Consider the following 16,652-nt stretch of genomic DNA (forward strand, 5'->3'; position numbering starts at 1 on the left):
TGCTTAACTATTACACGTTCTTGTAGCACTAGTACTTAGGAAGCAATGCGACAACTGTATTTTACCACTTACAAACAACAAAAAAGTATTGCTAACTCTTACTATTTCCATGCTTCCATAGCAGGATGTGCCTTTGATCTTTATGATTTGTCCTTGCCTACTATATTAAGCCTCTGTTATTCAATAAGAAACAAGGCAATACAATTCAACTGATTCCAGACTCCTTCCTGGCAACTACTAACTGAAATAAGCAAGAGCTATCTTTAGTAAATTCACTGTTACCCTAAAACATTTAGGAAAGTAGAACAGACACGAAAGACAACCCAGCTGTGTAAGGCAAGGCTTACCACATAAAAAACTCACAGAACAATAATTAAAATACTAGTCTGAGTTGTAAATCAGAGTAACCTGAACTAGAGCTTAACACATTTTTAGGAACCACATTGATTTTATTTTCTTGTCTGATAATATATCTTACAGACAGAAAAACAATGCATATTACCTTTTGTACTAAATCCTTATAAAAGCATTTACGCTCCAAACTTCAGAATTGTGATAAATACAGTGGATATAAGATGATGTCGGATCGTTTTATTTCCCTGCCAAGCATTCTGTAGATGAGAAAATAAAAGACTTATTCCTAAGATTACTTACCCATGAAGTTCAGATAGCTCTCTCCTCCAAGTGCATGAGTAATGAGACGAATCATTTTATGAAGCTGTATTCCACGATCAATAACTGCAGTAAGAGGTGAGAGCACACTCATGTTTGTATACATTTCTGCATCCATCAGTCGAAACGCCAAGGTCTTATCACCAACAAGCGCCTGTAACAGTTACAAATAAACACATGAGGAGAACTCTTGGGTGTACTAGATGTGTTTAACTTTTTTTTTTTTTTTTTAAAGCAGGCACTCTGTCGTAAGGGGAGGACTCGAGAGATTGTTGAAGAGTTAAGGATGTGGCTCGATGTGCACAATCTAGTCCCTGTTCATAAAGAAAACATCCTGCCACCGCCACTGATCACCAGGTCACAGTGACCCTCGCTTCCAGTTACTGCAACTTTGTATTGTGTGATGTGTATTCACGTGGGCATGATATCTATAATCTGCTGCCAAAAAGAGACAGCATGTAAATTGAGGCAGGGACATCCCCGAGCTGAGCCTCGACTGGATGCCAGACGGGACCATCTGTTTTCCCCTTGCAACCCTCCACATGGTTACTGGAGCTCTCCCCACGCCGATGGGAGTGCGGGTATATGATCCACAAACCAATAGCTGTCTAACCCCTGTTGTGCTCCTACATTTCACCTGATGGGATCAAACTGCACAACCACTTCTGAGAACCTTCTTGCCTACAGATATCAAATGTGAAATGTTAGTGTCAACTCAATATGCCACAAGTGACCTACCACTTTGTAATTTTTACAGAAAATAAGAAAGCAAAAATCCTAGGTAAAGTTCCTGGGATGTACAAATAATGGGCTATTAACAACACTCCTGATTTAGAGACACAGATTGAATATGAAACGGTCATTTATATGCAATCAAAAATGTGATTGGTTTTCTGTGATTTCACACAAGAGAAAACACAAACTAGTAATTCTGACTAAAAACAGCAACTGAATTCCTAACTAGGTAGTGCTTACTGTTATTTGAGAAAGGCCACACAAATGCTATGTAACAAGAATTACTCCAATATATTAGCACGAAGGTAGCTGAAAACATTTTGGAGCATTTATATGTAAAATAGCTATTTTTTGTTCAATTAACCTAATTCTCATTTTATACTCTAGCATGAAAACTCACTACATTCCAGGGAGACAGCTGAGTTGTAAACCAGTCTAGCTAAAAAGCACTATCATCCTTTAATTTTCCATCTAACAATGTAACACCATACGTAGATTATTCCCTCAAGTAAAAAATAATATTTAAAGGCAAAATTCCTACGCAACCATAGCAAGACTGAAGACTGCAGTGAACAGCTGCGAAGAAGAACTGTTCTCTGGACTCAGAATGTACCTTTTGTTAGTGTCATTTAATATCCCCCTAATCTTCCAATTAGAAGGTGTTCATGTTTTCTATGCCAGCCATGATTTTATGAACTGTTATCCTTCCCCTTTCAATCATCTCTTCTACCCTGAAGAGTCTTAGTCTATTTAGTTTTCTTCTCATGAAAAGGAATTCACACCCAGTATTAATCTTACTAACTCACTCACAGCATTTTTCCCAGTTATGCTGTATATCTTTTGAGATACAGGACCAAATCTGCCTCCAACATTCAAGATGCTACAAACCATGAAAGACTACAGTGGCATAATAATTTTTCTCTTCATTCCACTCATAATAATTTCAGTACTATATCTGCCTTTTTTTTTTTTTTTACAGCTATAAGCACGGAGTTGCTATTTTCACACACTTGATATAACCACAAGGCCCTGTATGACTGGTAACAGTCAGCTCGTAGCCCCATTGTAACATATAAGTAGCTAGAATTGTTTCAGTCCTTCACATGCATCACTTAAAGTATCTTCAGACCGAATTTTATCTACACTCCCATTTTGTTTCTCTCTCCTAACTTTTCACATATCATTCTCATGTATGTCAGCAATAATTGGTTTTTTTGTTTGTGGGTTTTGGGGTTTTTTTTAATCAAAATAAATAGATCTTCTTTCCAAGTATGAGATTCTAAAACAAAAATACATGGTGTTACGGAAAACAACTAAATTGATAAAATCCAGCATGAAATAAACGAGAGCAACAGTAATGTTATATGTCATGCCTTAGGATGAAGAATTAGCCTTTATAAAAGCAAATAAGCACAGAATAATATACATTTCCAAGTAATGCCTGAAGCTCTTTACCAGGACTGGGACTCTACTGTCATGCCTTAAGTGAACACTGTGTAACAGTCTCCGAGGTAAGCGTGTAAATAGCTACACAAAATTAAGCTGATAAAGTCAGAATTCTCTTCTTAAAATAAAATACATGCCTTGTTTTAGACATTTCTGTTGAATTTTATTATAGAAACTATAGGAAGTAGAATGTCAGCTTCTTATGTAGAAGAAAATGTTGAAGGTACATTACTTAAACCTTTTATTAGAAAATGTTTTGTGGTGGGTTTTTTTTAAGTTCCTAATTTTAAAATTCTCAACCAACGTGACTTCTGATTCTTCAGAAACAACCATTACAAAGACTGTGGGAGGTGAGTGTTATCAAAACTATTCATTTCTTTTTCATTTTCCCATATACAGAACCATTACAATTGCTGTGTTTTGAACCAAACTGTTAAAGAATATTTCATTTAGATCTCAAAAAAGGATGTCTGCAATCCCTCTGGAGAGGAAAACATTTTCTTGAAAGGAATACAAATCTCAAACACTGATTCAGTGAACAAATATGCTAAATTGTGATACCGTTTAAGATTATCATAAATGGTGCTCCAGTTTACTTTATGGAAACCAGATTTTCCAAAGCATGGATTAGATGCCTTCAAATGTCTTATGACAGGCAGGCATAACAGGAATAATTTTTCATTTCTTAAGAACCACAAAACTGAAAAACAACACCCACCTACTCCAAGCAAGAATCCTTTATTAAGAAGGAGGATCAGAAGAAACCCCAATAATTAAAACAAAACAAAACAAACATTAGTTCAGATCTACCTGTCTCTGTTGCCTATTCTTCTCAACCCTTGCCTCATTTTGTCTCTAAACCTCATCTTTTACTTGCTTATATATGAACAAACAGATAAAATACCTGGTCATGACTCTCTGCATATGCAATGTATTTTTCTTCATACCGTCTGTTTGTTAATGTATGCACAATATTGCCCATATTCCAGTCTTCATCTTTCAGCTCCTTAATAATCTGCAGAAATTAAGGGAAAGACCACCAAAAAGTTATTGCTGTTTCAACTAAAAGCACATTACTACTTTTCTTCATTATCTTGGTGCAGAAAGTTCCCATGGATTGTGAACTGTTACTTCTCCTATTCCCAAGTTTTGAAGTTGTGAGCTTTCTCTGATAATCCAAAGAGATTTCTTCTTTTCAGTTCCACTACCTAAACATAATAAATAGGACACTTTGTCTCTCCTGTACTTCCATGTATAAGCAAGGACAATGGGACTAGCCATCCACCATGCGAATCCCCTGATACACAGGCAATGTGACTGGCAGGAGCTGCAAAAAAGCACTGCACCAAAAACTAGGAAGAAACATGTGGGCATGTATCTACCTACACACAATACTGAAAGAAGTTCAAGCAACCCTGGCACACGGCGGCTTCTAATTACAGCTTAACCACGGGGCTGACTGGTGGAGAATGTATCACTACAAGACAGCACTATGCTATTGCCAGGAAGCGCACAATAACATCAGAAGGTACTTAGCACAGGGACTTGCACTTTCCCCTGATCTGTGCATTCCCAGTCAGTTCCAAACCCAAAGCTTTGTAATACAAAACAAGCTTTACATTTTTTGCCATGCTAGCTCCTGATTTCTAGCAATTTAAACCACATCAATAGTGACTTTCTGCCCGACATGATACTACTTCCTCGCTCTTCTCAATCTAGTCCAATTTCAGTCTTAGGCCCTTCATTTTTCTTTAGAGACCTCCATTGACCACTACAACTTAAAAACATATATGGAAATATATGGACATAAAAACAGAAGTGATAAAAAGGCAGTAACACCAAGATAGTTAATACAATGCTGTAAAACAACATTCTGGTTGTAACTGGCCATGTATTCCTAAACAGCCTTTTTTTCTTTTCCTTTTCTTTTTTTCTTTTGACTCCAAAAATTCTACTTCTGAACACATTCAGGTCCCTGTGCATCATCATATTACGTACTACATCTATCTTTAATCTGAACTAGTAGAGCCACTGTCATGGCGAACAGCTTATCTTTCTTACTTCTACAAATTCTTTGGAATTACTTCATGGAACCCTGGAGATCCTTCAAGTTTAAAACTGATTTTAGGAAGCTGCCTAGAAAACTTGCTATTAACAGGTACGTACTTACAAGCTGGAGAGAAAGGGGAGCAAGCAGTCTAGGACAGTTTAATAACAGCTGATAGACTGTTTCTAAACTTTTCCCTTCCAATTGTTTCAGCTTTATTTTTGCCTCCAGAAATGTGGTAAATGAATTACGTGCATCATCTCCTTCTCTAACTCAAGGTCTTCTGTCGTGGTTGCTTATTTGCAGCTTCCTTAGCTAGAAGCTCCTGCCTGCATGACCCTATGTTCCTGCACAATCGACACATTCCTAAATAACTGGAGTCTGCTGGGAAACAGCCTGGAGTATCATAGCTGAATTTACACCTGTCAGCATGCCAAGCATCCACCTGCTGTCTCACTTAAGTACCTGCTTAGGCTGGAAGATGTTTTTCTCCAGTTAAGAATGGAATTTACTGCAGAGTAGGTACGATTCCTCTCCAAGTATTGCAAATTAAAACAAACAGACCGTATCAGAGACTACTAAATTAGATTATCAATCTTTTGCCCATGTAAAATTCTACACTGTGGGGTTTTTTTTTTTCTTTGTAATATGAACCTGGCCACTTGTATTTTGTCTACCTAGGGAACTGCTCATCTCTGCCTGTCCTAAAGCATGGTAAGGAAGTTGTAGGCGTAAAGGAGAAGGGAAAAAAGGAAAAAAATAAAATAATGATCACAACAAGGTGAAGGTGTTTCTTATTACTACAGAAATATGAGCCCTCACTGCATTCCAGGATCTAAATTACACACTCTGAAGTTTAGTGATGTTGTCCCTGTTGGAAAACCTGGCAAGTTTGTCTTCTGAATGAAAAGAGGTTTGAAAACTGTTTTTCAATCAGCTCTTCACCACCCAGTTACCAAAGTGAAAGATGCTGAAAGATAAGTTAATTTGCTTTTTATTTTAAGCTACTCAGTGTATTTATTAAAGCATTAATGCTCATATGAAACATTTATTGTTTCAGATCATCATGACAGCCTGAGGGATTTGGATGCAATCTTCTATCTAACCGAAAAACATTCTCTAAAACATCAGTAAAAGCCTATTGAGATCATTTAGTGTTTTACTGCTTTTCTTGTGATCCTCTGTATTGAGGAAAAGGTGATTTAAATCCTTATCGTAGTCAGTGTTTATTAGTATATTACTGTTCTTGAAGAGCATTTACAGATTTTTATTATTCCTTTTTAACCTTACTATACTGTTCGCTGTTGTTTCTATAATTCACTTATGTTTACTTTGGTTAAACTTTCAGCTCTACCTATGTTCAGTGCCAACTACTATGCCAAATTTCAGGAGGGTTCCTTGCATGTTGCTGGGGTGGCTGTTTTTGGTTTGTTTGTTTTTTAATATGTGTATGCATACAGTTAACTTATCTACCTGTTCACATGCAATATAAACTAAATATTCTATAGTTGTTGCAAGACACAGGTTATCACAAATAAAACAAGTGTCAGACAGAATGAAAAGAACAGCCCCTGAACTTCTGAAACCTACAGGATATCTGACAGCTCTCATTTCAGCCACTAATTCCTGTGCTTGAGCCTGTCAGAATTTATTTTAATAGGACATTAACAGAAGAGAGAGTAAAAATTGCCAGTAGGATTGAGAAGTATTTTTGTGTATGCACAGAAACATCCCACCTTGAAGAGTAGAACATATTTTTAAAAAAGTTCTCACCTGTATCCATTTATCTGGAATAGCCATGGCTAGTCGATAATCGAAACCCCCTCCTCCCTCTGCAACGGGACGACAAAGAGCTGGCATTCCAGAAACATCCTTAAATAAAATAATAATAAAAACCACAATATCATTTGCACAGCATTGCAATTATTAGTTCAGATTGTCTACCATACAGTAATACTTCTGTGAAGCTGTTTATAGTTTACAGAGTGTTTGTACAGACTGACCAGTGTAAAGGAGGAGAAAAAAACCAAAACAAAACAGTGAGTGATTATTACACCCAGATTTGCTGTTTGAATGCAAAAGTTAAGATGGAAAATCATTAGGACTTTTCTCATCAAACACTCTAGTACAAAATATTTTAACAGAGTAGATATTTGAGCAGGAAGAGACCTCAGTAGATGCAGAATTTGAAACAATCAGCTCTCAAGAGCCAAGTGATCAATAGAAAGTAGTCTACAAAAGACAAATTAAACCTTCATTTTTTAATTGATATTTTGTATTAAAAATGACATAAGAAGAAAAGGTTGAATATAAAGCAGTGTAAGGAAGAAAAATACAATATCTACTCTTTTCCTAAATGCACAAACCCAAAACTATTGATCCAGGTAGCCCTGGAAAGTGACGTGCTCTTACAGCATAATTTTCCGGTTTCATATTGATGGAGGCTGAACATCCTTAAATTCGTATTCAAAGTTATTAAAATATTTATTTAACCATTTTATAAGGCAATTTATCTCCATAGCATTCTTTTTCTAAAGTTAATCTGTACAGAGAATGAAAATCTCCAATAATTGCAGAATGTCTATCAGTACTCAATTTTATTAACTTATGTCAGTGAGAAGGCATTCTACGACAATGTTTATGGATTAACATATATCTCTTCCGTCTACACAACAGAACTTATGAAATTAAATTCTGACTAGAACCAGGGCTTAATTAGGACGCTCTGGTATTCTGGATTCAATCCAGTTTTAAATCCAATTGCTGCATTAGACAATGAAAAAGCTATTTGCACTTTAAGTTACACACAGACGGGCATACACACATACGCAAGTCCAGCCCCCACACCCGCCCTCCAATACTGACACAAGCGAGGAGGCGGATCACATCATCATGAAGCTCATGGCTGGAATCCTGGAGGCAGAAGGCAGGGCTGCCACCCAGAGACACCCTGACTGCAGGAATCTCGACAGCAAGCTCAGGAATTTCAGCAAGGGCAACTGTTAACTCCTGCCCCTGGGATGGATCAACCCTTGCATCCAGCCAGGCTGGGAAGCAGCTCTGCTGGGAAGATGGTGGGGATCTGGGCTGGCAGCAAGCTGAGCAGAAGCCAGCAGCCTGCCCTGGCAGCAGGGATGGCCAGCAGCATCTCCTGGCCAGCTGGGTGAAGAGCAAAGCCAGAAGATCAAAGGAGGCGATTATCCTCCTTCATTCAGCAGTCATTACATCGCACAGACAACTGCATCCACGGTCCACATGCTGTAAATACCAAACAATGAAGCAGAAATTCCTTCCACACCTTTAGGTATTATAAAAGGAAGTTCAATAGCTCGCCTAAATCTGTCCAGAAGTATAAAAACAGACTAATGCTCTCTGAATTATGCAGAACAAGATGATCTGAAACTAAAGCCTTTCTCTCCGATGCTATGAAGACTACGTGGACAAGGACTGACTGTGAGATTTAAGTAGCTCCCATCTACTTCATTCAGAGAATCACAGCATGGTTGGGGCTGGAAGGGACCTCTGGAGATCATCTAGCCCAACCCCCGCTAACGCAGGGTCACCTGGAACAGGTTGCACAGGTTCCATCCAGGAGAGTTTTAAATGTCTCCAGAGAAGGAGACTCCACAGCCTCTCTGGGCAGCCTGTGCCAGAGTCTGTCACCCTCAGGGTAAAGAATTTTTTCCTCATAGTCAGATGGAACTTCTTGTGTTGCAGTTATTGCCCATTGCCCCATGGTGTACCTTCGCTGGGCAGCGCTGAAAAGAGCCTAGAGCATCCTCTTAATGCTCACCCTTAAGGTATTTGTGTAAGTTGATAAGATGGCACAATTCTCAAAGTCAGATTTTTAGGAAGTAAAATTCCAAATGTAGTACTATTTATTTCTATCTAAAGCTTTTACCTGAACACAAAAAAAAAAATGATTCAGTGTTAATTGTTCAGTATATATTCCAACTAATGTAAAGAGCCAATGCCTAAGCATTTGTTCAGATTCAGTTTTAAATGAGCTGAATATAAAAAAAACCCAGAAATCATAGCGGTAGAGGTTTTTTGCCTGTTTGTTTTTATGCTACTTTAGGCATGATGTAACTTTACCTAATGTTTTTTTCTTCTCATAACACAAAACTTTAATTACAGCTATATTTAGAAGGCCAAAATCAAAACCAAGTATATAGTCAGTAATACCTAAAAACTTAGAAATTACTAAGACAGCAAATAAACAGAATATTAAAAAGCGGTAAAAATAAGCAGCAAAATAATTAAGGTATGTATTACAATCAGTTATGGATAGACAAAAACATTTCTCATGTGGCGCTCATTCCATCATCATTATAGGCAAGCAGACATTCTTCATTGTCTTTCATAATTTTCAATTATGTCAATAGTTCCTCCTTCTGAAATTCTCCTTTAACCATGCAGTACATTGATCAATCCTCTGTTTTGTGTACTGACTCCCCCAGGCAGAAAATGATATATTGAAATAGAAGCAGTTTTCAACTCAAGCAAGAGAAACCGAAGACACATCTTACTAAGAAAAAACTTTTAGGCCAGGTAATACAAGCAGAGCGAACTCAGAATTTCATTGGTAAGAATGCTTATAATCTAAAGCCACCTAGAAAATGCACAAATTTTACTTCAAATACACATATAGCTCAATGAAACTGTCTCAAGTTTACTAGTGACTGCTCACCAGACGCTGTTTTTGATAGCTTATCATTAAACTTTTACAAGTTGTTGTCTAGAATATAAAACTTTACCATAAGTAAAAAATGAAGTTAAGCAGTATTTTGTTTTCTGATGATAAATAGGTAACACTTAAGTAATACAAAGTTTTATTAGAAATCAAGATAGATATCAGAAGGATGCAATTCTTTAAATGAAAAGAATTATTTAAATATAGTAACATAATAATCCTCAAGGTTTAAATTATTTTTTTTTTTCTTTTAAATAAAAATATTAGAGAAAACATACCTATTCATAGAACTTCAATGCTCTGGTGTTTTGTACCATTAGAATTTCCATGTGCCAACAGTCAAAAATTGATCTCAATCAACTCATAATATAGTCTATTTACTCCCTCAGAGACTTGAATAAAATTAATACTAAATTTAAATTAGCATGCACATTCAACATTTATAATTTTAGCACATTTATTTTGAAGGGGAATTATCAGTTGTGCCAACGTAATTCAAAATATGCAAAACCACACTAGGGCTGTTAATCTTTAGTACCATGAATCGCTAGTGACAAATGGCAATCATGCAAAGGCAATAAATTAATAAAAACCAATCTCATTACAAGTTCAAGGAGATGAAGAGAAGAAAAGAAAAAAAAAGAAATCCTCACATTAATTAATGACCCATTAATGCAGAGAATATTCCCAAAGTGCATATTCCAGTTGTCTTTCCCCACAAGACGAAATCTGTCCACTAATTAATACCTCTGAGCTCATGTCACTACTTCAGTACCTGAAGTGTGACTTGACAATTAACCGGAAATTCACATCCCAAAGCAAACTAATCAATATTAACGTCACTGAGGATGGCAAATTCTGATCTTACCTCCGCTATGGTTATGCATTCTGGATGCAAGAATTTAATCATGTGGTTGGCCAGCATGAGATAACACAAAGCATCTTCATCCACTTGTAGGCCAAAATATTCATTGTAATCTCCACTGAATCCTGTGCCTAATGAGACAGGAAGTTTTAAAGGTCACAGTCACTTAAACAAACAAACAAGGAAACAACTTAGCTATTTTGTAATATGCCTTTTTGTAAGCACCAAATTTATTCCTAGTTTCAGATCTATCCATATAGCAGCACAACAAGATATTAGCACATCTGGAATTTTTTGAGCATTCCAGTGAACTTTATAGCACTATTTCCACAGCAACTGAGATGCAACAAGACTGTTGAGATTAGAGTTGCTTAAATTACTTACCAATCCCATGATGGTGATACAACATAGATGTAACACCATCAAACCGGAATCCATCAAAGCGATAGTCTTCAATCCACATTCTCAAATTAGACAGAAGGAATCTCAAAACTTCCCAGCTGAAATAACATGAATGTATTTGAAAAGCTTTAGAAACCTGGGATCAACTAGAGTTCCTTATACCATGCTCCCCACTTGCACAACCAGTACGTGTACTGGACGTCATACCACTTTAATGCCTCCCTCCCCATTTTCAATTAGCCTTTTCCTAAAATATTTTTCTTCCTTAAATCTTTGTCTTTTACTGCACGTAATTTTAAGAGTGCAAATACAGGTTTAAGAAAAATTGTCAACTAAGTATACAGACACCCAATAATAGGTGACTGTTTGAACACATATACTACATTTAGTACCCATACTGGCACTGTACTTCACCTCTCTAAAGATGGTTATACTCTGTAGGAAAAGATCTTACAGAAACGGGAAGAAAATCATAACAGGAAAGATATCTTGTCCAAGATTTTAAGGATTAACAGAAATTTTTAGGCATAATAAAGTTGAAAAGCTGTTTTCCAATGCTCACCACCCCACCCCCCACCCCCCAATTATTTAAAAATCACCAGTAGATTACCAAATCACCTACTGTGTTGTAAATTTGCACATTTGAAGAGTAAACCAACTTATGGAAGCTGAGGAGGTATTTTCTGAAATTCAGAACAACAGGAATGGGGTACAGCACACACACAAAGCACAGACATGAAATAATTTTTTTTATATATATATATATATAAAGAGGTTCCAAAGTGAGCAAGCACACAGAGGCATTTGTGAACAAAATTCATATTGAAGAACAAAACAGTTGCAGGAACAGTCTTCCTACTGTTCATCACATTCTCTTCCAGGACACTGGTCTCAAAAGCTTCAAAAGACCCCCATACCTTCTCTTCACTGTTCACCCTCCATGTCACTACCCTGGTGCCACCCCTGGCACAGGCTGCCCCAGGTGCATCTCCTGCAAGCTATGGCTCCAAAGAGTTCACCAATCAGCCAACCATGTGAGGTACTGAAACTTGTTTTGCCCACGTATGCGACACTTGTCAATGTTCTCCCTAATCCATTTCCCAAGACAGCGTATCCACGACGACACTTTCTACCAAGTTTCTGTTCAGAGAAGAATGCAAGCTACCCAGCAGCATGCAGGGTCTCACCAACCATCCTCTGGTGGGTGAGACTGAAGGGGTACACCGAGCAACAAAGCAGTCAGCATCACTCTTAAAATTTCCCGATGCAAGTAGTTGGCATAAGGCAGTGAAGGAAACCCTTTCTACGCTTTATTTAACAGACATCAGCAACAGTAGACTCATGAGGCAATTGTGACGAGGAAAACCTCCATTTTGACAAAACAAATGTCCCTGCCTTCCTCCCTCCCTTCCAAAACCTTCCTCATACGAGGGGTGCTATAACTCTGGAGTTGATGGCATTACATGAAACAATGGGGAGGCTGTGGGCACACCATAAAGCTGGCAAAATCCTCATCTCACCAAAGAGCCAGTTCTTATTTATTTCAATAGGACTATAATATTTCTCCTTTTCTTTTCATGTACTGCACACAGATACTACACTTGTGCATATAAAGAGCTAAATATTACCACATCAAAAACTCCGAATTTAGGAAATGTGATTCAGTCCAATGTGAACTGCCTCAGTTCAGTACCTTTTCTGAGCATGCACGAATGACAAGATTTTTTCTTCCACCATCACGTTCCCCTGCCTTGCCCCAAATAATCCCATTCACAAGACGACACTATACTAGGAAGATGTCAGGAGCTTGTCTACAGAACCCTTTATATATTTTTTTTTTATTTCTCAGGTGAGATGATTTGCAATGAACGAATGAGAGAGATTGCTCTGATATTGAAGGGAACAGAAAGGTATCAAAAGTCCTGCAAGCTGGTCACAAAAATACAACTCTCTGCAAATGTTCACTGCATCCTTTTCTGACCCAGCATCAAATTTGCAGAAAGCTATTTGCTGCAAGCTAAACACTGTGAGCAAAGTCAAAGCAGTAGCTGCATTGCAATAAAAATACTCTCATAAAGAATTAAGATAATGCATGTACAAAGAGTAGATTAATTGCTACGAGCACCAGCCAGACTTAAAATTTACTTCTCCTCATTACAGACTGCCTGATTACATAACCTTGAAGTTCTTAACATAGCGAAGAGGATTTGTACATTTGTAAAACATACACAGGAGTCCCAAAATGGATAAGAAATGTAATTTTTTCCACCATTTTTGGCACTGAAGATTGTTATTTTGAAAAAAATGGACAATCAGTATGAAAATAAATCGTAATGACTTACATGAAAAAGTGACTACAGATAAGAACAAACAAGATGAATTTGTTGAACCAAAAGATTAGTTAGCAAATTGATGAGATCAAAAACCTGAGTAGGAGCAGCAGATGTTTTCCAAGCATCTGATTGCACATGGGAGAGAAGATTGTAAATAAATAAATAAACATATTAACTCTGATTTCTAAACTTGGAAAAATTTGGTTTTAGGATAATTTCTAGGAAGGATGTCAAATACTAGCAACCATATTGACTTTTAGAGAGATAACTACACAGCTCTGTAACACGAGCCAGAATAATAGTATTTTTGAAATATGCAAATCACACAAACCATATAGAGATTCATTATTTCATCCAAGTCAATTTGTTTATGGGAGCAGCAGCATTAGAAATAGAAGTTGACAGAAGTAACAAATAACTTTGCAGAATGCCAGTGGAGGCCAGAATCATAGCATAATTGAAATACATCCACAATAGACAATAATTCACAAACATTTCTAAAAGAAGTACATTCTCGTAATTTTACAGACAGATATGGAAACAGGATAGCATTCATTAAGAATGTAATTTCTTCTGGGCAAAAGCCATATCTGAAATTATATCCTAAGAGTATCTCACATTTTTGCATACCATAAAATTGAGAAAGTTCTTTCATTGCATGCATGCATGAACTAAGAGAGGAAAATATATCCCGTATTATCATTAAGGAAGAGACTGATTTACACTAAGAAATTTAAGTCATTCAGAATTCACTCAGACATCGTTCAAAACAAAGGTGGTGTTCGCAGAGAAGTCTTGGTTTTTTTCCCCTCCCCTTTGGGGCCAACTGGTCACACATTTTAAAAACTGAATTCTCATTTGAAAAAGTAAAATGAGTACATACTTAGATGACCTGGTTTCATTAGGTGGCAAGAATTTTAACAACTTTCCTGTATTAGGTCAGCAGAAAACCTGTGAAATTGCTTACAAGTCACACCCATCATTTACTTTTTTCCTCCCGTACTAATAAAAAAGCAAAATAATGATTCACTGTAAGAATTCTAAATTCCTGTCCATAATGACCATGAAATATTTAGATGCAAGTAAAGCATTTAAATAATTTAATTTTGTCACTAAGGAGAAAAAATAATATTGATTGTACCTAAAACAGTTTGAAGCTGTAATTCTTGAACCATATTAATGTTGACATTCAGGAACTGCATTTATGCTTATATTCTAGAAAGTGAGCGGAACTGCTGACCTTACAAGAATCTAGATTTTTATGATTATTTACCTGTTTTCAGTTCTTAGTATTTAATTAACTTGACACATAGTAGCGCTGAATTGCTTAAACACTACTTTTCAAATCATCCCCAAACTTTTCAACAGCTGACTGGCTTAAATTCCACTAATGGATTGATAAACATTAAGAAACTGGCACTCAGTCTGATAATGCTAAATTTCACAGAATCTGGTACAAGTTATTTTACGAACTAAACATCCAGATTTGATACAGGGATGTTCTTCACTCACTGCTGTTAACCAGTTTGCCTGTTATCTAGCTGCACTTTCTTTGATCAGAGTGATACAAAAGCATACCCAGTCTTATCCTATTTGGAAAAACCACAACAAAAAGAATAAACTCTCTGTATTTCAACATACTTCATTTACATGGAAAAGTAATTCCTCACTGTCCTCTAGGTAATATTGTTGCCAAGACCTCAAGCTACCTCTAGCTGTAAAAGACTGAGAAGTTGAAGCAGTGCAGCAGGTGCCTGCTTTTTAGTCAAGGGACAATCCTGACTCACGCTGTTAAGACTGCTGTCCATACCTGCGCTCCTAATTACACCGAACACCACTCTGTGGGAACAGACACATTTCTCTCACTCAACAGAACATGATACAGTTGTTAACAGACCTAAAGAGCTTTTGCTTGGTGATCCAAGCTGCATTATGTGTCCAAAACGAACTGTGCAGACAACAAACCAAAGAGTTGCCCGCCTGGGGTATATGATAATTTGCGAGTAGAAGAGGTCAGAAGCAACATGTCACTTTCCCTGGATCAATCCCAAGAAGAGAAGCAGTGAATTAACTTTTTCCCTACAATAACAGCTAGAGGCGCCCATGTAGAGTGCTACTTTTTCTGGACCTGGGACTTCTGAAAGGACACTGCATGACTGCACCCCATACAGCCAGAAAAGACACGAGTTGTTCTATTCAGCAATGCTAAGCTTACTCACATTTCAAAGTTAATACTTGGACACAAAATAACTTTTAAGAAAAAAGCTTACTCTGAAAACAAGTAATACTAATTAATAGCAGTGGCATAAATATCCATAGATGAGAAATTACAGAAGACTAAACTTTCAGCGTAAGACACTATTTTTTACATTATTTTAAAATAAATAGAAAACAACTGACAAAAATCATGAGGACAGTCTTCTCGACACTCCAACTCCCAGATGCAGGAAAATTTAGCTGGTAAGTTTTCAGAATGGCTGCAACATACTTGCAGTATTCTTGAATTCTTCTTCACAGTGCCACAGTATTTTGGATATCATTAAAATAAATTAATATGATGAAACGGATTTTTTTTTAAACATCCCTACCAAAGGCAACCAACCCAAAAGACAATCAGTGTGGTCAAGATCCCTTTGGCCAAGCAGTTCAAGCCATTGCACTGTGAAGGTGATCTGGGGACCAAGACAGAACCTACAGGTTAGATGCCTAAGTCGTAGAGGTCTCTATTTCTCGCCCATCAGGTCTCTATTTCTCGCCCATCACAATCTTGTACACGGACAAGGCTTGAAATTAACACTTTCAGTAGCAGTAGATCTCTGCTTACAGAAAGCTTGGAAAGAAGTTACCTATACCATATGGATAACTGCACTTTCTTAGGCAAGCTAATGGGGATAGCTCCCACTTCTCTAAGTCGCCCACTGCTCCTGGCTCAAGACTTCCTTAACAGAGAGCTTGGATCATTAAAGAATATTTATCTATATTTTTCAGTATCATATATCAATGATAAAGAGCCACTTTTTTTTTTCTTGACGTCTCTGAATTTAAAATAAATATTCTTTAAACCTAGCTCCCTGAGCTTTTTCCTCAGATTTATCAAATATCCTAATTACTACCCCACTGTCTTCTCATTCCCCACTTAGTGCTTACAATCAATTGCTTATCACTTTACCTCTGTTCTCAAACAAACCTTGTTTGTTTTAAGGAGAAATGGATCCATACCACGGCCTTTGTGTTTCACTTTATTAGATTACGTGTGCTTTGCTACCTGTATAGAATTCGTAACGCTGGAACAGCTTATATATTGAGATAGAGCAAAGGTGTACACAGTGCCATACAAAAGACATGTAACTTTTGATGTTTGGTCTGCAAAGCAGCATTCTCTCTTAAATGACATTTCAAATAAAGAAGCATTAAATAACACAAGTAATGGTGCATGACGGATCTCAAGAGTTTTACCTT

The 16,652-nt window shown here is 37.1% G+C and overlaps 1 protein-coding gene across 2 annotated transcripts in view; it reads right to left on the bottom strand.

The window, feature by feature from the left end:
- GBE1 (1,4-alpha-glucan branching enzyme 1) overlaps window positions 1-16,652 on the bottom strand; it is a 167,222-nt gene that overhangs the window by 56,785 nt on the left and 93,785 nt on the right. For both annotated transcript variants that reach the window (XM_037377956.1, XM_037377955.1), the window contains exons 8-12: window positions 10,843-10,958; window positions 10,462-10,589; window positions 6,674-6,772; window positions 3,758-3,868; window positions 655-826 (exon numbers count right to left, since the gene is read on the bottom strand). In XM_037377956.1, coding sequence (XP_037233853.1) covers window positions 655-826; window positions 3,758-3,868; window positions 6,674-6,772; window positions 10,462-10,589; window positions 10,843-10,958 — 626 coding nt within the window. The remainder of the gene's footprint in view (window positions 1-654; window positions 827-3,757; window positions 3,869-6,673; window positions 6,773-10,461; window positions 10,590-10,842; window positions 10,959-16,652) is intronic.

This window comes from Falco rusticolus, chromosome 2 (assembly GCF_015220075.1).
Source record: "Falco rusticolus isolate bFalRus1 chromosome 2, bFalRus1.pri, whole genome shotgun sequence".
In the NCBI taxonomy this organism is placed as follows: Eukaryota; Metazoa; Chordata; class Aves; order Falconiformes; family Falconidae; genus Falco; species Falco rusticolus.